Raw genomic sequence first — 23,808 nt, 5'->3', positions numbered from 1 at the left:
TTGGTTCTGTTTGTACATGTCACTTCATCGTCACCTTTCTTTTTTTTATATAACAGTGAGCAGAAATGGAGGTGTGACATAAGAGGGTGTGGCAATAGTTTTTACTGCTCCAATACAAACCTTGTTTACACCCATGTGCCACATGGAGGCAGCTTGAAGTCTCGAACCTTTCAGTTTCCTCTCTTGAGCTGTATTTTGTCAAACAGGATTGAACAAGTCACGCCTACACCTGGATTAAAATTATCTACCATGCTTTTAGCTCCTTTATTTTAGCTCAACATCCTAATGAATAACTTCACTGTTTTGCTTTCTGAAAACACCTTTGAAGGATCACCTGATCAGAAGTGGCTGCCTTTAATGGGGGTTTTGGCTTTCTAACTTTCTCTTTTATATTTTTATTATTATAATAATTATTTTTTTTAACACAAACACACTTGCATTTATTTTGATCTATTTGGATTTCCCCCCACAAATCTTCAGTTTGGTAAGCAACATTCTTCATGTGTGGTCTATTGATTCTTATGGAGACATTTAGATCTGACGTGCTTTCACTTTTTTTTAGTTCATTGGAAGTGAGTCATAAATGAAACCATCATGAGATCAAATAAAGGACTCATGATTATCATTTTCATGTTGGGATGTACCTTTTTTATTACTTTGACAACTCATGGATGGGATTTTTACCAGCAAAATATAGGTAGGAATCATTCCTTTATTTACAACTCTTGTTGTAACTCCAGTGTTAAAAAACAAAAACCAGGAGTATTTAAACCACAACTGTGTAATATCCTTATATGATGTAGTTCACTGCATGATATAAAATATTTCGATGTAAAGCTACTTATACTGTAGTTCTATTTAACTTGACCAGCATATTGTGTATTTTGCCAGCGTGTAAAAGTAAGATGCAATATTTCTCTTCAGTAACCAGCAAATGAGGAAAAATGATTGATTTAGCTGAGCTTAAAAAGAAATATTTATTTCTGCTTTTGCAGCACTGAGGTCTACAAAACAACAAGACTTAAGAAAGGATCTTCTGAGAAAATACTGTGCTGGTGTGAACCAAAGTTTGGATGATTTAAAGCACACAGACTTGAAAAATTTTATTGTGGATGACAAACACGGAATCATCTACTGTTATATTCCTAAGGTGACGTATTATATATCATCTGCATTCACATTCATAAAGCTGCTGAAATGTTTTCTCCTATTTCTTTTCCTCTTTAAATTCTAGGAATGACAAGTCTTTTCCTGTCATTCCTAGAAAGACAAGAAAAATGATTTTGCTCAAATTCATAATTTAGCCATTTAATAACTTATCATAAGGTAAAAACTGTTTTCTAGAGATAACAGAATAAAATTATCACTCAATATCAAAAAAGACACAAAAATAGTTTTTTTTAATTGGGGATCAACGGATGTTGCTAATATTCTAACTTAGAACAGCTGATTTGAAAGTTGTTTCTGATTAACAAACGCCGCAAAATGTCCACCCAAGTTATTATTCAATAACAGAGTGCCATGCCTGCCACCATAGATGGTCATTGCACGTGCATGAGTGCTGTTTTTACATGTTAAGGGCCGTACACACCGGGACAAAAATCGGCGCATGTTATTCGCCAGCGTTTTTCAACACGTATTTTGTGTTCACACCCAGACGATTTTGACGATGAGCCGAGTTAACATGCAATTTCATTCCCTGACATTAGATGGCGCTTAATGTAAAACAGAAATACTCCTGTACACAAGGTGGCGCTGCGCAACTTTACGCTTCTTAAAGTCGCTTTTCACTCAGAAGAAGAGAGCAAGTATTTACGCGCTTGTCAGAATCATACAAAGAAAACATGAATATTTCAATCACCAGTAGCTCCAGTTCCAGCGATGAAGAAATTATTGTTGTGTTGAAAGATGAAAGACGCCGGAAAAGACGCCGATTTTGGGTACATCCCATAGTTACGAGAAGAGATGAACATGGGGAGTTTTATCGACTGGTAAAAGGGCTGAAAATGTATCATGAGGGTTTTCGGGGATATTTTAGAATGTCCATTATTTCTTCGCAGCAGTGTAGATGCTTCTTGGCGTCTATCTTCTTCGCTGGTATATGTGCTCACAAAGGCTGTTTTGTGTTTGAGCACCCCCAAGCTGTGTTTTACTGTAACTTCAGAAGCTCCAGACACGTGTGCAAAAGCGCTATTCTCATTGGTCGTATAGTTTTTGACGCGGTGCGTCAAACCAAAAAAACGAACCTGAGGCGTTTTTTTAAAAAATGACGCTTTTACGCGTGGTGTTTTTCGCGTTGGTGTGCACACTCACATTGGTGCCCTTTGTTTAGTCACGAGGCGTTAAACGTCGGCGAATATCTCGCGCGAAATTCGTCCCGGTGTGTACGGGCCTTTAGACTGGAACATGGATTATTTTGACATGTTTCTGTCTAAATAAAAAGCAGAATTGATGTATTTATTTTTTTATTTCCATTTGTGGGAAGCGAGCGAGTACAAAAAACACACATGCAATAACAGTAGTCCACAAGAAAACGTTGATTAGAAGGGTACCATTTGTGCAACAGTTTACAGTTAATACACAGTTTTTTCATTTCAGATTATATTATAAATAAATCGAGCAGTATGTCTAAAAAACTAATTTATATATACCTATGAAAAACTATTGTTGCATTTTAGGCTAAAATGTTAAGTTAGGTCAAAAAGGAGGGGGAAAAAAACCTAAATGTTATTGACAGTTAGCTAGAAAAAAATTAAATAGTGCAAGAATTTAAATTAGATTTTAATTTTAAATTAGATAAGCAATTCAATTTGAAATATTTTTAAAACACACACATCAACAAATACTTTAAAATGTTGTTTTTTTTTTTGTAGGTGGCATGTACCAACTGGAAGAGGACCTTGATCGCTTTAAACTTTAGTGAACCATATCCTGACCCTACGTCCTTTGAGCATAACTGGGTTCACGATTTTGAGAGGTTCAAGCTCTTAAAAGACTTTCCAAAGGCTGAAAGAAAGGTCTGTTTGTGCATCAATAATAGGAGTGTCCTAAAAAGGATCACACAGAAGATTGACGAGTATTTATGTGTTTTACAGGCAAAACTAAAGCACTACACCAAGTTCCTGTTTGTCCGTGATCCATTTGTGCGCCTCATCTCTGCCTACAGAGACAAGATGCTGAATTATAACCAGTATTTTTATGAAGGCTATGTGAGAGTGATTTTGCAACGTTATAAAAAACAGACTAAAATGACTTATAATCACAAGGTAGCCAAGAAAGAAGGTCTCCAGCCTTCATTCTATAACTTCATTCAGTACATACTGGACCCACGAACCGAGACAAAAGAACCATTTGAGCCCCACTGGAGGCAGATGTATCGCCTGTGTCACCCCTGCCTCATTGAGTAAGGACATGTTTACCAGACATAACAGCTATAAGATACAGAATACATTAAATATAAAAAAATGCCTTTTTTCCTTCTCAGATATGACTTTGTTGGCCATCAAGAGAGTCTTCAAGAAGATGCTCAGGAGCTGCTGAAGATGTTAAAACTGGAAGATGATATTAAGTTTCCTCCTTCATATGAAAATATGACTTCTGGTAATTCTGTTATGGACTGGTATCAAAGTGTACCACTGGAAGACAGGAGGATGCTGTACAGAATCTATGAAGAAGACTTTTTACTCTTTGGCTACAGAAGGCCAACCGAACTGCTGGATGACTGAGCTGATGTCAGAACATTTACGGTGCTCAGTCACTTTAATATTTAAACTGCCTCCAAGTATTTGGCTAGTGACACTTAAATCTTTTATAGTTTATTTTATAGGCATCCTAATTCACTAGCTGTTCAGGAAAGCCTGTTAAAAAGTCCCTGATCGGTTTTTCGACGGTTAAAAAAAACACCAATGTACACAGAAGGTACACAGCAAGGATACCATACAGATTCCCATCATTTAAGCTGGACCTTCTCTTGCACCTCCTAATGGTAAAATGGCGTATACTTATATAGCACCTTTCTTCCTACAAGGACAAAGCGCTATACCAGGGGTCGGGAACCTATGGCTCGCGAGCCATATATGGCTCTTTTGATGGTCACATGTGGCTCGCAGACACATTTTTATTTTTTTTATTTTTCATTAGACCAGTCCTTCTCGGGCGCGATGCGATGCCAGAGGCGCACAGTAGTAGCGGTGCTTGGAGAGAAGGATCTGCGCCAGCATTATCACTTTACTATTATCTATTATTTCACAGAGTTTGTACCACCCGGAAACCTGTGAATTGCCGTGCCTAAAACTGCGCGCCCCCGTCTCTGAGAAAGAGCGCGCAGTAGCGGGGACGGGATGTGAGAGGGAGAAAGCAGAGGGTGAGGGTGGAGTTGTGGGCTCGGTCAGTAAGGTGAATCGCGCAGGGATTGTAAAAACGTAAAACCTGCTGCCCGTCACTCACTACAGCGTGTGAGTGTGTGTTTGGCTCCCCGTCTGCATGTGAGCAATCTGTCTCACATTTACAGAACATTCAGACCTATGATCACGTTTAAAGTATCAACGCCTGCATGAAGCAGAAACTCACCATGGATCAACCAGACTAAACCATCAGCAAAACTACCACGAGAAATACTCATCATTTATTAACAACAGCATAACAATGTTATTAAAAATAATCCACAGACTTATTGTCCTTTAAAAGTGTTGAAATTATATCAAATGCACACATTCACTTGAATATTTAGTTTTAAACATATTGTCGCGGACTGAGTTTAACTTGGCTGTTGGGCCGCGTTAAAAGTTCTGGAGTTCCTTGAACGCATCAAGCAGAGATCTGATTGGCTCTTAGTTCTGTCGCTCAGCCTGTTGTTAGTTAATTTGGACCAATGGGGTTCAGCTATGGGCCGAATAAGGGAAATGGGAGGGCTGCAGCGGGAGCAGGGGAATATAAAGTTGGGAGAAGCGCTCTCGTCTCGGCGGGAGAGATTCAGGAGTTGCTGAATTAATTTACGGCATTTGTTACAGCCTGCATTAACCAGAATAAAGAACCTTAAAAGAGGTTAAGTCTCAGTGTGGGAAAAGGACACTACATTATTGTATGGCTCTTTCGAAATTACATTTAAAAATATGTGGCGTTTATGGCTCTCTTGGCCAAAAAGGTTCCCGACCCCTGCGCTATACAGTCACAGACCCATTCACCCAGTCACACACACATTCACACACTGGTGGTGGCTCCGCTGCCAAACACAGGAGCCCGCCGACCACCAGAGGCAAGGTGGGGGTTCAGTGTCTTCCCCAAGGACACTTCGACTCATGGGCGTGCAAGGTGGGAATCGAACCTGCAACCTTACGATCATGGGACGACCGCCCTACCGCTGCACCACGGCCGGAATGTGGCTGTAACACACCACCTAACTTTATTCAATTTAATTTACAGCCATTTTTTCTGTTTTTGTAAGCTGGATTGCAGTAATACATACCACATACCAATTTAGACTTGATATGTTTTTTTAAAAGGAAAGTACGAAATATTTTTTTAGCTTTGCTCTTAAATTGGAATTTCAGTAATTTATTAGGGCACAAAACCCTTTGCTGATGTTTGCAGTGTTTGCCAAATTATGCCATATTTTTATACTCATTTGCCAAGCAATGGGAGAAGGTAAAAAGTGTTACTTTTCATGCAACTGTCTCAACTTCCATAGAAGCTGTGACATGTGAAGGTGAAGTTTTGAAAGTACAATTCCATGTCTGGAAATAAAACAAAAATATTTATTTACTTAAGTAATTCCTAATTTTCCATACTTTTTAAAATGCTAATTATCCTGTTTATTTTTTAAAAGAGCCATTGTTTATGATTTAATTTTAATCATTATTTATTCTTCATTTGTGTTAATTTATTGTAGAAGTGTGGGCTATTAGGCCTTATTTTACTTGAAAGCAAAATACAAGGGAAATATTTATTTTAATATAGGGAACACAGCTAAATGTACTTTAATTTTCAACATATTCTTAACTATTATTTGGTATTATTTGAAGAGGCTTTTGTATTTGGAAAACATGAAAATATTTTGTATTTCTTTTTTATCCACCACAGTAATTCAAATAAAAGGGTATTTGTTTGGTCTACTTTTGTTCCATCAAAATACAATCCAAACGGTTGCAAATGAGGCTCAAGAGGCAGACAACACATCAATGGAGTTAGTAAATTCAGTCTGGACACTGTCTGACGATGACACTGAGTATGAAGTTGCGCTGAGTACCCACCATTTCCTTATGGCACTTACTGTTGATTTGGAGATCTACTTGGCTGCAGTTCCAGGGAGGTCATGATCTGCTCACTGTTGACTCTCATCTACTTCACCCTGGTGGATCAATGCCAATACAGAACCTTCACAGAACAGCTTTCATTACTTAGTTTTGTAGTCAATTTACTGTCAAGAAATATTTTTTTGAAGTTACTTTATTAACCTTTTAACTCTGTCACTTTTGTTTTAGTTTTACATTTTTTCGTTGCCACTACTGTAGGTCTTCAGCCATTTACGCAGTTAACATCATTCCATTCTGCTCCATTCTGAAGCAGAGAAGAGCAGCTTTGTGCTGAGATGTAATAAATCAGATGATTCTGATTGGCGGAGAAATGAGGCTTTGCAACAACACTAGTCCAGATGAAAGGTCACCTTCCTCTGCATCGGAATTAGAGGATTTACGTTGATCGCAGAAGTAGTTGAAGAGCTACGGTGTGTCAAAGAGCGTGTGTTAGAATTCCCCAGTGACACCAGAGATGTCACTGGGGCTCATTGCAAAGGTGACTAAACTGCAGTGGATGCTGGGCGATGAAAGCCAGTGCTTCATGCTCTAAGCAAAAAGAAAAATGAAGCATGTTAGTGTTTTTAAAAATGAAAGAAATGTAGGGTTAATATAGGTTAATTGGCTACTCTAAATAGTCCAGAGGTATGAATGTGATAGTGCATAGGTGTGTGATTGTGGCCCTGCGACAGACTGCAACCTGTCCAGCATGTCCCCAGCCTTCGCCCGCAACTGGCCGGGATAGGCTCCAGCAGCCCAAAAGGGAAAAACGGATAGATGTAAGACATGTAGGGTAGTAGTGGAAAGTGAATCTGTTAACTTCAGCAGACTACATCACTTACTGGTGGATTGTAAATAGTAGAGGTACTCGAAGAGGAGGCCACCCTTTGTGTTAGAGGTGAACATAAAACACAAATTATTTGGAACATATTCTTTAACCCTTAAAATGTACCTTTTTCCACATAGAACTATAACACAGTTTGTCATAAACAGATGTTATTTCAACATCACCTGAAAAGTAAGGCATTGGCTTCAACTTAAAAAAAAGCCTGAATTTGATCAGCAGTCTCTGGGGCAGTTCTGGCTTCCTGCTGAATTTTGTTTAACAAGATTACATTTTTGATTTTTGAAATGGTTTATTTCAAGCAATCAAATAAGAATAATGCACAAAAAGCATTAAAATCATCAGTTATACATTCATACCATAACTAATCAAATTATTATTATCATACTATTTAGACTTATTAATAAATTTTGCTTGAAATGGAGTGGAAGGAAGCGAACTTATTTAAGCCCAGCCCTGTTCTACCGTAACCATTTTATGACATGATTTATCGTTATCCGGTTCTTAAATGAGAGAACATTAACAGCCTGTTTAGAAAAACAAACAAACTGCATTTACTGTTTCCTGGTATAAATATTTGTAATGAGCAAAAGAAGAAGGAAAAATTCCACCAACCTTCACATCCAACACATTTTTCTAAACATTTCAATGAATACAAGCACAGCAATCCTACTGGATTTGTGTTGGTTTTTTTTTTTTCATTTATTTCTGTCTGGACTTATATTGACCAACTTGAATAATTCTCATATAAAACATGTTTCTCATGGACTTTCCGAGACCTAAAGTTCAGTGTTTTTAGTTTTTAAGTGTAAATAGTGCTTCTTTTTAAATAGGTCTCCTGTACTTTAAATTATGCAACACAGAAATTCAAAATGTTTAGCACAAAGCATGTTTCACTATAATAGTTAAATGGACATACATTGTCTATAAAAATAAATTTTTGAACTATAACCGTGTTTTTCTCATTTTTTGGATGAACAAAGAAGAAAGCAAACTCAAAAAAAACAAAATTTCATGTTGGAATTATGGATTATGTGATGATTGAATAGGAGAATGTCTGACGAGGGGCATAGCAAAGCTGAGATTTGCTTGTATGAAAGAGAGAAACCTTAACATTTCAATGTCAGTCACAATGACTGTACTCGCAATGATACAGACTTAATTTGTTAGTCAAAAGCAGGATGAAACTAACTCTACTGACACTAGCTTGTTTGGTTTCTCATCAGATATGCAACCATACCCACCATGACCTGTACACACAAACAACAGGTTGACTCACATTCCTTTAAGGAACATTGCCTCTTGAAATGGTTTGGATATCGCTAATCAAACTATTGTGATGAACAGCTTCTACTACTTTAAATTTGCTGTATGGAGAGGGGCAGACATTATATTTTGTTGAACTACCTTTTGAGATGACCAACAAGAAATGTATTTTCCTAATTAGAAAATAGTTGAAGCGACAAATGTCGTACCCTTTTTTCTTGTTCTGGGACAACTTAGATCCCATTTCATTAAATATAGCGATTATTATTTCTTATGAAACTAGAAAAGCAATTATTCCTCTCACTAAGAAGTGTTTCTGTTGAATTGAAAAAAAAAAGCTTCATAGAGAATACTGTAGTCTACCTTGTAAAAGACAGTTAAGGTCCTACATCATGCTTTTTTAAAGTCTTTTAGAGTAAACTATATCCATATATATGATCATATGTTACCTTTGGCACACTAAAAAATACATTCTTAATGAAATAAGACTTATTTTCACAGGTCATTTTCCTACCCTGAGGTAAGACAACTCGACCTGAGCGACAGTCTTTCATGGCCCCAAAGTGTTGGTATCTGTGTGAGTGTGATGGCTGCCTACGCTGCCACACCATCAGGGCAGTACCTCCTGCACCACACCCTACATATATCTGTTCACTTTATTTGTTTGCATATACTTTTAGATTTCTTTTTCAAAAATAACACACATTTGATCATAAAGTTTATCAACATGTTTCAGTTTACTTTATTATAATTTGCTTTATTAATTTGATGTTATGCTTTGAGTCACCAGTGCTAAAGGGAACCATTGCTGCTGCTGCTGCTGCTGCCATCTGCTGCTGGAACAATCAAGTCAGGCCTGACACAAGAATGCATGCCAGTCAGCAGAGGCCTTATATTCAGCAGGCAGCTAATTGGACTGAACCATCACCCAGTGGACAAGGAACTCTTTGTGTTTCTTTACTTTAGTTTCTATTTTGATGTTCTTTATTTTCATTCATTTGTGTATGTTAATTTACTATAGGTTGGACTTTAGTTTAGTTTGTTTGATGTATTTTGTCTTAGTCATTTTAAGTTCCCCCTTGTGTGTCTAGTTGGTTTGATCAGCCACTATATATGTTCCCTTGTGTTTCCAATTAGGGAGGTCAGTTTGATTTAAGTTTGTTTGTTCAGTTGTCCTCTGTTACATTTAAAAGCTTGAGTTAATTTTGTTACTTTGACCTCTTTTAAGGGCCCATTTTTGCCCATCTACACCTTTGTAAAATAAATTAGAAAATTTTTGATAAAACTATTTTGCTGTCCTTGTCTTTTACTGCTCGGTCCACCACAGTGATCCGTCTTGAAAATTCTGCCTCCTGCGAGATGAATCCTGTGGGGTTTTTAACCTGAATGAGCTGAAGGTTTAAGATTTCTGTCTTTTTTAAAAGTGTCTCTAGAAAGTGTTAATTTTGCTGATAAGACATCGTACCTTTGTGTTAGGAATGTCAGGCCACAAAGATTTTTGTTTTTCACTTATTGGAGTTAATTATTAGTTATTTTATATTTTAATAAAACATACAGATAATAGCTGAGTCCAATGTTTTAAACAACTTTAGAGATTGTTGCAAAGGAATCATAGGGATAAGATTTGGGGGATTCATTTCATTTTTACCCCAGGACAGATGGATGATAACATTGTTTTAAAATAGATAGGAAAATTCTGAAGCACCAGGGAATTAGCAGAGCAGATGAATCTAGTAATGATGAGGGGGATCTACATAGGGTACACAGACATGCTGGTCAGCTCAAAATAAATTCCAGAAAAAAACAGAAGATGGACAGATCTACTGCAGCTGAGTAAAATTGACAGAAGAGGGCAGTAAATAAATACATGCTGTTTATCATAATCCTCCTTAAATAGAGTTCTGACTAGCTTTTTTTTCTTGGTGATATTGTATAGTAATCATTCTCCTTTTTACCAAAAGGTAATCAGGTTAAGACTTTAGGTGTCCATAATATCAATAGTCACTTGGTACGTTTGCAAGTTCTCATCTCTATTCATAAATTCTGTTTTTATCTTTATATAATTTCTAAAGATGATCATCCTAAATATATGAATGAAGGTCAAGCACAACAACAGAGTATTTGTGTGTAAACAAGACGGACTGAAGTAGAATGATGTTGCAGGGAGCATAGATTGTATGGAAAAACGTTGAAACGTGTGCAAGCAGGTTGGAACGGGTGGAGGAAGGTTTCAGGTGTGTCGTGTGACAAAAAAGCGTCAGCAAGAATGAATGAAAGGTGTAGAAGACTGGTGGGAGCAGCCATTTTGTTGGCTTAGATCAGGGGTCAGCAACGTTTATGAGATGAAGTGCCAATTCCAAATTTTCTCCTTAACAACTGTGCCATCACCAACTATACTGCCAACTCTTCATCAGACTCTTCAACTCTCAACTCCAACTCTTCAACATCAATTGTAATGCCAACTCTTCATCTTCAAATCATCAGGCAAGGCAAAAAACTTGAAAGACAAGAATCACTAGAAACAGCAAACATGAAACTCGTCATACTCAAAAAGGGGAACAGCAAAACTAAGAACAGCACAGGAGGAAGGGAAAGACAGGACTTAACCCTTGTGCTATCCTAGGCACTTTAACATTAGGAGTTGGGTCATCTAGACCCACTAGACAGTGCGCTGAACCTTTTTCTTCAATGATTTGTGATCTTCACTGGTGTCCATGGATTACATGAAATCTTTCCACCTTTATCCACCTTTGTCATGGTAGGGAGAACACGTCAATGTAAGGGTGGGGTCATCTACGGTAGCACAAGGGTTATATACATACAGACAAAAGAGACACAGGTGACAGCAATGAGCACAGTTGGGGACCAAAGTAAAAAGCGATGCATTAACAAAACAGGAAACCCTTCAAAATAAAACAGGAAACTGAACTGAATAGAACCATAAACAAACTCAAACCGTAACAAAACCTCAATTATTCATTTCTTCTCAATGACCAATTTGACTATTGGCTCTTCTGTGAAAGGGGCGCCATCCATACGTCTTTAGCAAATTCCTGATAGGTCAAAGTTTGACCTGGTTTAACTTTCAACATGTGTTTAATGGAAAAAAAGTGTTTGTATGGCCCAAAAAAGATGTTACTAATGTGCGTTGCGACACCTGAACACAGGAGTTCTGAAGACGGAAGTCTGCATTGGAAGTGGTCGCTTGAATTTTGAGATCTATTGTAAATGAACGAAATGTGTGTTTGCTGTTTTTAACAACAGGAAAATGGGTTACTAACATTATGACCAAACAATCAGCTTATTTATCTAGCACCAATAGCAACAATACAACAATAAAGCAGGTAAGCAATAAAATTTATAAAATAATAACAGGCAACAAGCTGGCCTACTAAATCTGCTCACAGCAGTTTAAAAGCCTGAGTAAAAATATATGTTTGTAAAAGTGAGTTAAAAATCATTGAGGTATTTGCCAGACCTCACAGAAAGGTAGAGTCCATTCTAGATATTGGGATCTACAACTGAAAAAGCTCTGTCTACTCCAAGTCACAAGAAGAGTTCTGAGAACTGATTGATCTTCAGATCTCAGGCCTAGACAAGGACAATAAAACAATAATAAGTTATGAAGGATAAAGAGGTGCCAAACTATTCAAGTATTTAAAAACCAGAAGTCAAAAAAACAATTCTAAAAGACAGAGGCAGCCAGTGAAGAGAAGGCAGTAATGAAGTGATACGCTCACACCGCCAGGTCCCCGTTAACAGGTGAATTTTGGACCAGCTGGAGACCCTACAGAGCCACTCTGCAGGGGGTTGCAATAGTCCTGTCTGAAAAAGATGAAAGCAAGGATTACTTGTTCCAGTGCATGATAAGGAAGAAATGGATTGACCATGGTGATTGGTCGCTAGCCATAAAAATAGACTGGTTTATTGTACTGATGTGCAGTAAAGTTCACAGCTAGTGAGGTACTGGCATCACCAGTCCAATTTACAAACACATGAACACAGTAACTTATTAACCATTTTATTGGCAACAGTTGGGTGTTGTTTAATATTTCCTTTCAATATTTTTCTTCCGTTCACAAACTGTAGCATAAAAAAAAATTGTTTGTCTGTGCTGCGCTCCTTCCAAGTTTAGACACATAATCCTCCCTTTAGAAAATAATACTAAACAATATTAAAGAATAACTGAACGGCTGCACTTGACTTGTTACCATTAATTCTATTGTTCTTTAGCCGTGGTGTCACATTCTCTGGGATCACCTCTGCCTTGAGGCGCGAGTACTGCATGTCTCATCCAGCGTTTTTCTAATGTGAATTTCTAGCGGATAAAAGAGACTAAATGAGTCACAAACTTGCACCAACAGAATCAGATTTGGTGAGAAATGAGCTGCAGTTCCAGTCAGTGTGTGCTTGGTGGCGCAGTCTGGGAGCAGGGGAGGCATGAGCTTGTCCTGGAAAGAGAACACCACCCTGTTCGGGAAAAAATGTCAAACCAGGATGTAGTTCCTGCGAAGGCTGGCATTTTTTAACATCTTAGTATGTTTTATCAAACAGTCATCGAAAGTGCTCCGTTGTATATCGTGGTGTGCTGCTGCAGCACAAGCAAGAAAAATCTTAACCGATTAAATAAGATCATCAGGAGGGCTATCTCTGTTGTGGGATTGAAGCTGGCCAAATTGGAGGAGGTGGCCGAACAACGGACATTTTCCAGGTTTCTGGCAAGGATGGACAATGTGACACATCCTCTGCATGAGGCCTTCAGTAAGAGGAAGAGCAGCTTCAGCAGCAGATTTTTATCCCAAGAAAAAAAGTATTTTCAGAAAATACTGAGGTGTCAGTCAGAGATTTGAATGTTTTGTTACTCCTCTACACATTGAAGAAGTCTGAGTAGAAACCATCAACTAGTCAGGATCCCTAACCAAAAAAAGTGAAATTTTTTCAATTTGCTTCATTTTGCAAGTTAGATATTCATAATTTCACTTCAAAGCTAAACTTCAGCAGCTAAATCGAAATTTAACACAAATGAATGACTTATTTTTGCAATGCACTGATTAAAATGTGTTTTTTTAAACATGTTGTTGTATTTTTTGGATGATGAAGGGATATAATGGAATATTACTTGCCGTTTTTGTTGCACTCGTAAAGTTAGGTTGGGGGTGTGAGGGGCTGTAAACTAGGAGAGCAGATGACAGGGTGTGAGGGGCGGGCTTACTCCTCACCAAAAGTCCTGCCCACAACTGAGAGGCAAATTACCAATAAACTCCTGCCACTCTGCAAAATATATGTCCTAGAAATCTGCAAAGGTTTTGTGATTTTTGGCATAATCATAAAAAAAACCCCACTGGGAATGCTTTGAAAATAAATCAAAAGATGATCAGAGTGGGACTTTTAATTCAAGGATTTTTCTGAGATATTTGCATCTTGTGTTTGCAGCGAAATCTTCAGAACAGCAAAGACTAAGAAAGGATCTTCTGAGGAAGCAGTGTGGTGGCGTGAACCAAAGTTTGGTTAACTTGAATAAGATTGACTTGAAAAACTTCATTGTGGATGACCAACACGGCATCATCTACTGTTACATTCCTAAGGTGACACATCATCTGCGCTTACTCACATTCATAAAGGCGTATAAAAGAGTGCCATATTTAAAAGATCTGTTTTTGTCTTTTACCATATGGTTTTTCTAAAGATATTTTACATCATTTATGCAGGATAAAACCTTTCAAATTTAAATTGTGCATAAAAAATCTGCATGCAAATGTAAATATTTAAAAATAGCTTACAAAAACTGATTGCAACAAAAAATATTCATTTCTAAAGGATATATTTTTTGCATTTTATGGTACAAGCACCATATAACTTGGTGTAGCTGTACTTTAGGATCCCTCTCTTACAGAAAAGCACATTAGCCACAAGACAATCCAAGATTTTATGGTATTTATATAATATGCATGTACAGTAAGTACCCCTCAAGTATGAAGACGGTATTTTGAGCATGAACAGCCTATATTGTAGAGACTGGAGCAAATGGACATTGAATATTTTTTGCAACAGTTGAGTTTATGGCTGTCATTTTTACAAATGGACGCTGTGTTGGAATTTTTTGGTGGCTATTTAGCTTTTTTGAAAGACAGGATCCTAAGGTGCCAAACTTGATGTTTGGACCACAAAATGCACAATTTGTCTGAAATATCAAAGTAATTGGGCTCAGCTTAATGTAAGTACAGGGTTGCTGCACATTTCAGCTACTTTTAAGGAAGAAAGTGAAAATGTAAGGGTTAATGGCTAACAAAATATGCATTATTAGAAATTAACAAACGACATGGAAGCCTTCGTGTTGGACGGTTGCTTCAGCGAAATGCGTTAATTTCTGTTATACCATGGTCCGGGTGAATCCTCGATTCTGATTGGCTGCTGGCTGATAATAATAATTAATAGGTGATAAAAGGTGATAATGCACAGGATAACAGAAGAAGTTCCAGTCACCTTAGCTTAAATGTTTTGTATCACTGCGCTGGCTTCTTTAAAACAACCTTTTGCTTCATCATTTGGACAAAAACAAGCGGTAAGAGGAGAACTTTCTCTCTGAACTGATGCTTTATTCAACCCATCGGAAAGATCAGCATATATATATAGCCGAACCTTGAATGCAGCGGTGGTGCGGCGCCTTGTCATGTTACCGTGACAATGCGCCGCACCATGAGGTTCCGTTTGTGCCAAAAATATATTTTGTGTCCACTGTCTATGTCTACTGCAGTGTTTTTCAACCAGTGTGCCGCGGCACACTAGTGTGCCGTGGGAGATGCTCAAGTTTGCCGTGGAAAATTGCCCTCATTAACTGATCTAAAAACATTAACAATCTCCAGAAAATCAGCTCTTTGTTCATCCAAACAGGTCCTGATAAAACACTGAGTAGTTAGGAATATAAACGATCATAAAATATTTTTTCGTTGTCTTTATTTGATTCTATTAAAGATATTTTGATAAGAATGACGGTAACGCGAAATAGCTGCAGCTATAACTGTGTAAGGAAAAGTCCCGCAGCTTTTACTGTCTCCACGACTCCACCAATCATTCTTGAAGGCTTAATCACATGTCATCAGTCTGACCAATCAGAAGTGGTTAAAGTCTCCACTTCCTTGTTCCAATTTAGCTCATAACTCAGTCAGTTCCGACAAAAACACAAGCTAAAGCTTGTCTTTAGCGGTGTAACTTTCCACAGAATCCGGTATCAGACCGTGGAACAAGTGAACAAAACCATGAAGCTCAGAGACGCGAGTCTTTCTGCCGTTTTCTCGCAGTTTTCACACTACATCTCCCATGATGCATTGGCTTAAAGGGACAGCGTCTTGAAAACACAACGAACATACAGTTTGTATGTAACTTAACTTTTATTACATCTTTTAGAAAAACATCTGCAACTTCCTGCTTTTTCTGCCACAATTATCACAAAAATGCACGTCAGATTGCCGGGGGGGGGGGGGGCTGTAGATCAAAACAGACTATGAGTTTCTGCTTTTTTTTTTTTTTTTGGGATGCTGGTGTGCCGCGGGATTTTTGTCAAGGTTAAAGTGTGCCGTGGCTCAAAAAAGGTTGAAAAACACTGGTCTACTGAACAAGTTCATTGAACATTGGTTCATCATGCGTTATGTTTAACCCTTGTGCTATCCTAGGTACTTTAACATTGGGAGTAGGGTCATCTAGACCCACTAGACAGTACTCTGAACCTTTTTTCTTCAATGATTTGTGATCTTCACTGGTGTCCATGGATTACAGGAAATCTTTCCACCTTTATCCACCTTTGTTATGATAGGGAGAACACATCAATGTAAGGGTGGGGTCATCTAAGATAGCACAAGGGTTAAGAAGGCGAATACATCTCCCAATTGAACGCCGCTGACAACCCGAATACTGCAGGACGCTCCCTCTGAAAATATACGCTGGAGAGACGAGAACCCCGGCACCAAATGATGCGCTGGGAGCCGGGACACCACCTGTTGAACAGCCGAAAAAAAGAGGGACAGACACGGGGAGAAGGACACCTCCACACCAGAAGAAGGGGCATCATCAATCCGAAGAGAACGGGGGGAGACATGACGCCGAAAATGAGAAGGAGAACAGCGAGCATGGAGAACCGGCAACTAACACAACCCTTGTGGTAAAGGAAGAGATTGAGAGTTAAATAGGACGCTGAACAGGTGAGTTAATTAACTGAACCGCCCTAGGGGAGTAACCGAAGTAAAACACTGCTAGAGTAATCTGCCTGAAAGGGGACCAAGGTCGCTTATTTATGACGCAAAATATGCATTTTACAAGAACTCACTGATAAAGGAGAGGGCATGCGGCCTGATTGATAAAGTTTTGGATGTTGATGACAGGGGGTTAGCAGGACAAACCATCCCGCCAGGAACCAGGCGAGAGAAGGGTCAGACAGGAGTGTATAGAGTGTAAAGTAACTGATCGTCGTAAGATGGAATCCTCACCCAATTCAACGGAAACGCATCACAGACTGACCAGTTTAAATTTGGGGTAGGAATGCCCCAATGCTGATGTTTGTTTACGTGTTTTACAGGCAAAACTAAAACACTACACCAAGTTCCTGTTTGTCCGTGATCCATTTGTGCGCCTCATCTCCGCCTACAGGGACAAAATGTTGAATTATGATCAATACTTTTTTAAAGGCTATGTGAGAGTGATATTGCAACGTTATGAAAAAACAGACTGATCTGCCTTATAACCATGAAGTGGCTAAGAAGAATGGTCTCCGACCTTCATTCTACAACTTCATTCAGTACATACTGGACCCACGAACACAGACCTATGCATTTGAGCCCCACTGGAGGCAGATGTATCGCCTGTGCCACCCCTGCCTCATTGAGTAAGGACATATCTACCAAAATTAACAACTAGAACATATAGCTTGGTATCAAATTGAGAAAAAAATTGTTTTTTTTTCTTCTCAGATATGACTTTGTTGGCCATCAAGAGAGTCTTCAAGAAGATGCTCAGGAGCTGCTGAAGATGTTAAAAATGGAAAACGATATCAAGTTTCCTCCTTCATATGCAAACATGACCTCTGCTGATTCTGTTATGTACTGGTTTCAAAGTGTACCAGTGGAAGACAGGAGGAAGCTGTACAGAATCTATGAAGAAGACTTTCAACTTTTTGGTTACAGAAGGCCAACCGAACTGCTGGATGACTGAGCTGATGTCAGAACATTACCTTTTTTACTTTTTCATCAGCTGTGCAGCGGTAGGGCGCTCGACCTCTAGCAGATAGCAGATTCCGTGCGTGAAAATGTGTGTGAATGGGTGAATGGGACATTTGACTGTAAAGCACCTTGGGCTCTCAATGGGGGTTGAAATGCACTACACAATATTTGAGCAATCCAGCCGTAAAGGTTTTTAGCCAGATTCCAGGTTGGACGAGGAAATCGAAGACGTACGTAAATCTATTTGTCTACAAGTGGATGCATCGTAATGGAGCAGCGAGCTTTTGGCCACCGATTGTAACTTCTATGTCTCAAATAAGTTTCTTTCCCCTTGTATTTTTTTCATCTAACAATAATTTGAATAAAGAAATAGTCAAAAATTTAATTTCTTATACGTGTCCTCCATCATGAGAAAAAAAATCCACAAAAACACGTTAAAAAACCAAAGCACAACTTTCATTGAAGTGGGTCTTTAATAACCTGCCCTCTTGCTTCTAGTGTGCTCTCTTAAGAGATGTGCGGCACAAAAGTTGTTGTTAATCAAAAATATTCTAATCTTTTTTAACTTTATCTTTAAGAACATATATTAACCTTCCAGCACCTGAAGCAAGCAGGCAGCCTTATCAGCAGCTCTGCTTCTTGAACTCTTTGTCTTAAATGTGCTGTTATCTTCCATTTCAGTCAGACAACTCATGCAGTAAGACATTTATTTTCACATTCTTTTAGTGTGGCATAAGGCTCCATTCAATTACATTAGACAAGATCTCCATAAAACGTTTTGGTAATAAACTACCCCCAACACCAAAAGATCCTCAAGGTTGAAGAGAATATAAATGTAAAATCATTTGTAAATGTAAAAGTCAGATGAAGTGTGTTTCGGCAGCATTCCATATTCAGACTTACAAGTATGACTGCTATGTGTGACCCGGCACCATTGACCGTTGGGCCGCTCCCGTTCAAGTACAGCGCCACGAAGGAAACACACTATCTAGTGGAACTGCTATGTGTGACCCGCCACCATTGACCGCAGAAGAGAAAAAGAGCCAGGCAAAATGGAACCTGGAGCCAATGTCCGCAAATACGCTGTAGGGAACTATAAATTGAAACCGCCATTAACCAAACCTGTAAGTCGACATGAAGCTTAATATCTAAAATCCGACGCTTCCACTGGTATACTATGATACAAGCTTAAGTAAAATCCAATATTTTGACGCTTCCATAAATTCGATGCTTCCATCTGACATAATAATAATATTAGCTTAAGGAACATCCAAATTCGAGCTCCATTGCCCCACTAAAATATGATATTAAGAACATTCTAAATTTGAGGTATCCACCTGGCAAAATATAGTATTCAAACATCCATAATCCGAAAAATTGTTTTCCATTCTGCTGCTAACATATTGGTTGATTTAAGTCTGAAGTCTCTTTGGAACGCGGAGGAGGTCCACCGCCCCATCACTTTCAGTGCAGAAATAGGTGCAGGGAGTACAGTCGTCGATGCGGCACCAAATCAAGGAGTGCAGTGGCACGATCTGCAGGGAAGCTGCAGCACGAGCAGAGACTGTGGTACCCTGAAGCCTGCCAACTTTGTCGAGGGTTTTACGTCATCCCCCAGAAATGGAAGTGCTGACTGGGGAGTATGGGTTGCAGGCTCAGGAAGCGATGCATTGATCAAGACAAAAGCATTAGTCTTGGCAATGAATATATAAATATCTTAGTAGAACTGATCAGTTTTAGAATGCTTGAGATAAAGGGAATTAAGGTGCTCTTTGACGACAAATCTGAGAAAGGGAAATCAAGTAGTGAGTTTAAAGAGAAGGTTCTATTTGTGTGTTCACTACACCTTAGAAAGCCATCAGAAGCACAGATTCCAACAGAGTATCAACATTGAAATATGGAACCTGCACGTAATGTTAATACCAAAAAACCCCAAAACATTTTTTTTACATGCACCAATGGTAATAGAGAACCTTTTGTCATTTCCGGAGGGCCGCACCATTTTTATTGCTATTTAAAGATAGGTACAAAACATTCACGGTACAATTCTGCATGGCAACTGTGCAAAAGTGCCATCTTTTGTTTAATTAATTGTTTCTGACCTTATACAGTTCTATTAGTGACTTCTTGTAGGTTTTTTGAATACATGTAAACTTTTGCTTTGTTTTAAAACTTCGTCCAATCCATTCCATAAAGCTACACCACAATTTGATAAACATATTTTCTTTTTTGTTGTGCGAATGCACTGCTTTTCGAAATTCAGTTGTTTTCCTAGATTGTAACTCCCGTCTCTGTCTTTGAACATTTGCTTTAAGTTTATTGGAAGTAAGTTGCATCTAGCTTTATACATGATAGGAGCCATTTTCAGTTTCACTAGATCCCATAGCTTCAATAAACCCGACTTTAAAAACAGAGCGTTTGTATGTGACCCATAGTCCACTCCATGAACAATTCGAACAGCTTTTTTTTGTAAGATATAAACACTGTAGGTTTGTTTTATAAGTATTTCCCCAAACTTCTACGCTGTACTATAAATATGGTAGCATTATGGATGAATATATTAGTAAATGTGCTTTGTGAGTGATGGTATGACGCGTTTTTCCCAACACTGCTATGCTTTTAGCAATTTTAGCTCTGACCTGCTTTATTTGTGGTTTGCAGTTTATTTTGTCATCCATAATTACTCCAAGAAACTTGATTTCACTCACTCTTTTTCAGAACATGATTATCAATGGCAACTTTTATTTCTACATCTGCAGGAATGTGGCGATTTCCGAAAATCACGAATTTAGTTTTGTTAACACTTAGTGACAGTTTATGTTTGTCAAACCATGGTTTTAGTTTCCCTAATTCTTCATTTACTGTTTTTACGATTTCCCTGAGGTTCTCCCCTGTGCAGACTATACTTGTGTCGTATGATTATAAAAAGCATATGACAGGATGAACAGTGTGGGACCTAATATTGACCCTTGTGGTACTCCACAGCTTAAATTTAGCAGGGATGATTTACAGTTATCTAGTTGGACAGATTGCTGCCTGTTATTACTGTAACTGTTTAACCATATTAATGCTGGTCCTCGCATTCCATATCTTTCCAGTTTGTTTACTAAAATATTATGATCTATAGTGTCAAAAGCCTTTTTTAGATCGATGAACACTCCTACTGCAAACTATTTATTGTCAGTGCCATTTATAATTTCTTCGGTTAGTTGCCATGGATGTTGAAATTTGCTCGTAGTATAAAGTTATTCAATCACTAAACCATGTCAACCAACGTCGCATTAAACTATTTATCATTGCACTTCTTGAAACAACCTTTGTTAATAATCTCCATGGCTGTATTCTCTCAGAACACCATGATCCGTTAGTGGACCATTAGAGCTGTGGATTTGGGTTCAACATCCTAAATTTCTGGAAGCCGGACATTCATAAATCCAGTCTTCATAAAAGTCCCCCCAACACCAACGGAGAGCGCAGCATCAGAAAACAAGTGGAGGGAGAACGAAGACTCAAAACAGTCATCGTCATAACGAAAACCACTCCAAGCATCGAGAAGGAGAGACCAGAAACGCAAGACAAAAAAACATCCAGAACAACAGTAAGACGGAGTTCCGGGACTGAACTACCGAGAAAGAGAAAACAAGATGATTGGATGACCGGGGGGAATAATGTACATAGCAAAATTCAGGTGGCCCAACAGCAACAAAACCCCTTTTTTATACATCCAAGAATGAAAAGGCGATGGAATTTTGTAGTGGGCAGAGAGGCTTGCATCAATGAACCATCCAGATATGTGGCAGAAAACAAATCCAGACGGGTGGAGCACCATACGGACAAAGCGGAAACCCAGGTTTGAAAATGAGTCGCTACCATAGAGATGGTGTGACCATGATAAAGGAGGAAAATCTACCACCAAAAAAAACATAAAGAAGATGCAATACTGAAGGAGAGCCCATAGGATTATACAAATTCCGGCACAGGGCTTCTGACAAATGTGGTCTAAAACATGAGGACTGTTACGACAGCCGAAAGGTAAACAGACAAATAATATGTTGAGTGCCCCCTGACGCCAAAATATCTGCCTTCCCCCGCCATGCGTCGCGTCCGTTGGAAATAATCATGGAGATGGCATGGTCAGCCAAAGTGCAAGAACAAACAAACAGACAAATGAAACAGAAAGGATAACGAGGAATTAGGCTGCTGATGCTTATAATAGATGAACTGCGAGGCGCAGACAGGTCTAATATAAGTCGCTTCAAACCTGAATACATCTGACTGGCCACCCTTAGGGGCTGACTTGAAAACGGGAAAATTGGGGTCCTGGAAAGAGCCCATCACATAGCCCCCACAAACCAGCCAGAAACCCCTGGGCCTGAACCAACTAGAGAGAGAAAATAACAAATATCTGTTAGGTTGAGAAGACAGGGCCGCGTACAAAGCAGATACATTTACACGGGTGGCTGATAATTAGTTAGTCAGTTCCCCGAGGGCTACGGTTGGACTCTCTGGAGAACACAGAGCGGGGTGGCTGTCTACACACCAGCAGGCCCCAAGGGAGAAAGGGTGGAGCAGAACCGGACAGCTGAGCATGCGATGGTGGCGACACGAGGATCGCCGTTTCCGGACCAGGCGAATTAAAATGAGAAAAGGAACCACAGACGCTGCATAAAAGAGACCAATGACAGGTAAAATGTCCACAGATGAGAGACAGGTCCAACGAAGGACCAACCCAAACGCTGGTTATTCTGCATGTGCGTCAGGATTCACATAATTGGTTGATGCCAGCATGCAGATAAGCCTCTATGCCTGCCAAATTAAACTGAACTATTTAAGAAAACAAACTCTGGTGCCAAACAGCACAGCGAAGAACCACTCCAACTCGTTTGTGATCTAATTATAAGCCACTATTATAATGAGGATTGGAAAGATTCTGAGGTTTTCTGAACTTTGCCTTTGTTTGTCTTTGTGTTATTTAAATTCCATTTTCCGTGGTTATAGAGTAATTTGTATCCCGCCACCCTTGCCCAGTAAGGTACACCCAGCTTCACACACGACTCTTCCATCTCACAACCAACAAAGCTGGAATCGATGTTGTTCTAAATGTCCCACAGCAGATTCTTAAAGCTTGAATTCTGTCCAATTTACAAAAGAAAACTCTTTGCAGCAGCCCCAACAACCTGACATCCATGGTCCAAGACAGACCTGATCATGGTTCCAGAAATTAACTGCAGAGTAGATCTTTCTGCTCGCCAATCACGACATTCCAGGCCCTGACTGATTCTTCCTCTTCTTGTTTAAATGCAGGTGCTGCCAGTGTCAAGATGCATTTCCCCCACTGTGCATGTGTTTGTATCGGAGTGGGGGACTGCAATGATTGACTGATTCTGTGACTGATTATCTAACTCTACAACTGCATATTTAAAGTCCAGCAGATGAGCTTCGTCCAGGTGGAGTTGGGGGACGGCTGGGGGCGCGAGACGAGTCAGAGGCGAGGCCAAGTGTAGGAGCAGGAGCACAGACGAGCCATCAGGGATCTGAAAGCAAAGAGGGACAGTACATGAATCAGGTACTTAAATAAATGGACATTTTGATTGTTTTCATTCAAATCAAATGTACATTTTATTAAAAAAAAATAAGATTTTGACAAGTGTAGTTGAAGTTCTGTAATTCACTAATACGACACCAGGTGGCAGTGTTTCATCTAAAGTGCTACAGTTGCAGAGATGCTCTTCTCTGACTTTACAGGACACTTTCAGCCCTTTAGAAAAAGTAAGTTAAGTAGCGTAAAGACCCATTCTGATGAAAAATGTGTTTTTCTAAAAATGGAGAACATATGGAAAGAAAATTTAACTCAAATTTGCGGTTCTGAGTGGTTAGTCAAACAAATCGTGAATCAGGAGCAGATGGAAAATGCTGTTGGAAAAGTTTTTAGGTGTGACGTAGAAGCTACAAGCTCCCTGCTCCGCTCCATTCCGATGCATCCACTTGTAGACAAATAGATCCCAAGGTGGGGTTCTGTGTCTTGCCAAAGGACACTTCAACACATGGGCAGGCAAGGTGGGAATCAAACCTAGTCTACAACGTTCTCTAATTCATTTGTGACACCTGCCCTTATGCGTGGATACGAGCTTCACAAATCTGTGCACTCCAACTCGTTTGTGATCTAATCATAAGCCACTATTACTGACGCATTGTAAAG

The 23,808-nt window shown here is 39.1% G+C and overlaps 1 protein-coding gene and 1 pseudogene across 1 annotated transcript; both read left to right on the top strand.

Moving 5' to 3' along the window:
- Positions 1–542: 542 nt before the first annotated feature.
- Positions 543–4,043, top strand: LOC101175198 (carbohydrate sulfotransferase 12-like). The gene is made up of 5 exons (XM_011487431.3): positions 543–697; positions 996–1,150; positions 2,874–3,017; positions 3,096–3,403; positions 3,485–4,043. Exons 1-5 carry the CDS (start codon positions 595–597, stop codon positions 3,723–3,725), a joined length of 951 nt encoding a protein of 316 aa, XP_011485733.1. The 5' UTR covers positions 543–594; the 3' UTR covers positions 3,726–4,043.
- Positions 4,044–10,139: 6,096 nt separating this feature from the next.
- Positions 10,140–17,994, top strand: LOC101174952 (annotated as a pseudogene).
- Positions 17,995–23,808: the final 5,814 nt, after the last annotated feature.

The sequence above is a fragment of the Oryzias latipes genome, chromosome 18 (genome assembly GCF_002234675.1).
Source record: "Oryzias latipes chromosome 18, ASM223467v1".
NCBI classification, from domain to species: Eukaryota; Metazoa; Chordata; class Actinopteri; order Beloniformes; family Adrianichthyidae; genus Oryzias; species Oryzias latipes.
The sequence above is the reverse complement of the archived record's forward strand: the minus strand, read 5'-3'. Positions and strand labels throughout refer to the sequence as shown.

Bases quoted from the DNA above. Each gene is read 5' to 3' on its own strand.
- LOC101175198 (XM_011487431.3), top strand. From the start codon at position 595: ATGAGATCAAATAAAGGACTCATGATTATCATTTTCATGTTGGGATGT. The intron at 698-995 runs GTAGGAATCATT...CTGCTTTTGCAG, and splicing joins TTTTTACCAGCAAAATATAG to CACTGAGGTCTACAAAACAA. The intron at 3,404-3,484 runs GTAAGGACATGT...TTTCCTTCTCAG, and splicing joins TGTCACCCCTGCCTCATTGA to ATATGACTTTGTTGGCCATC.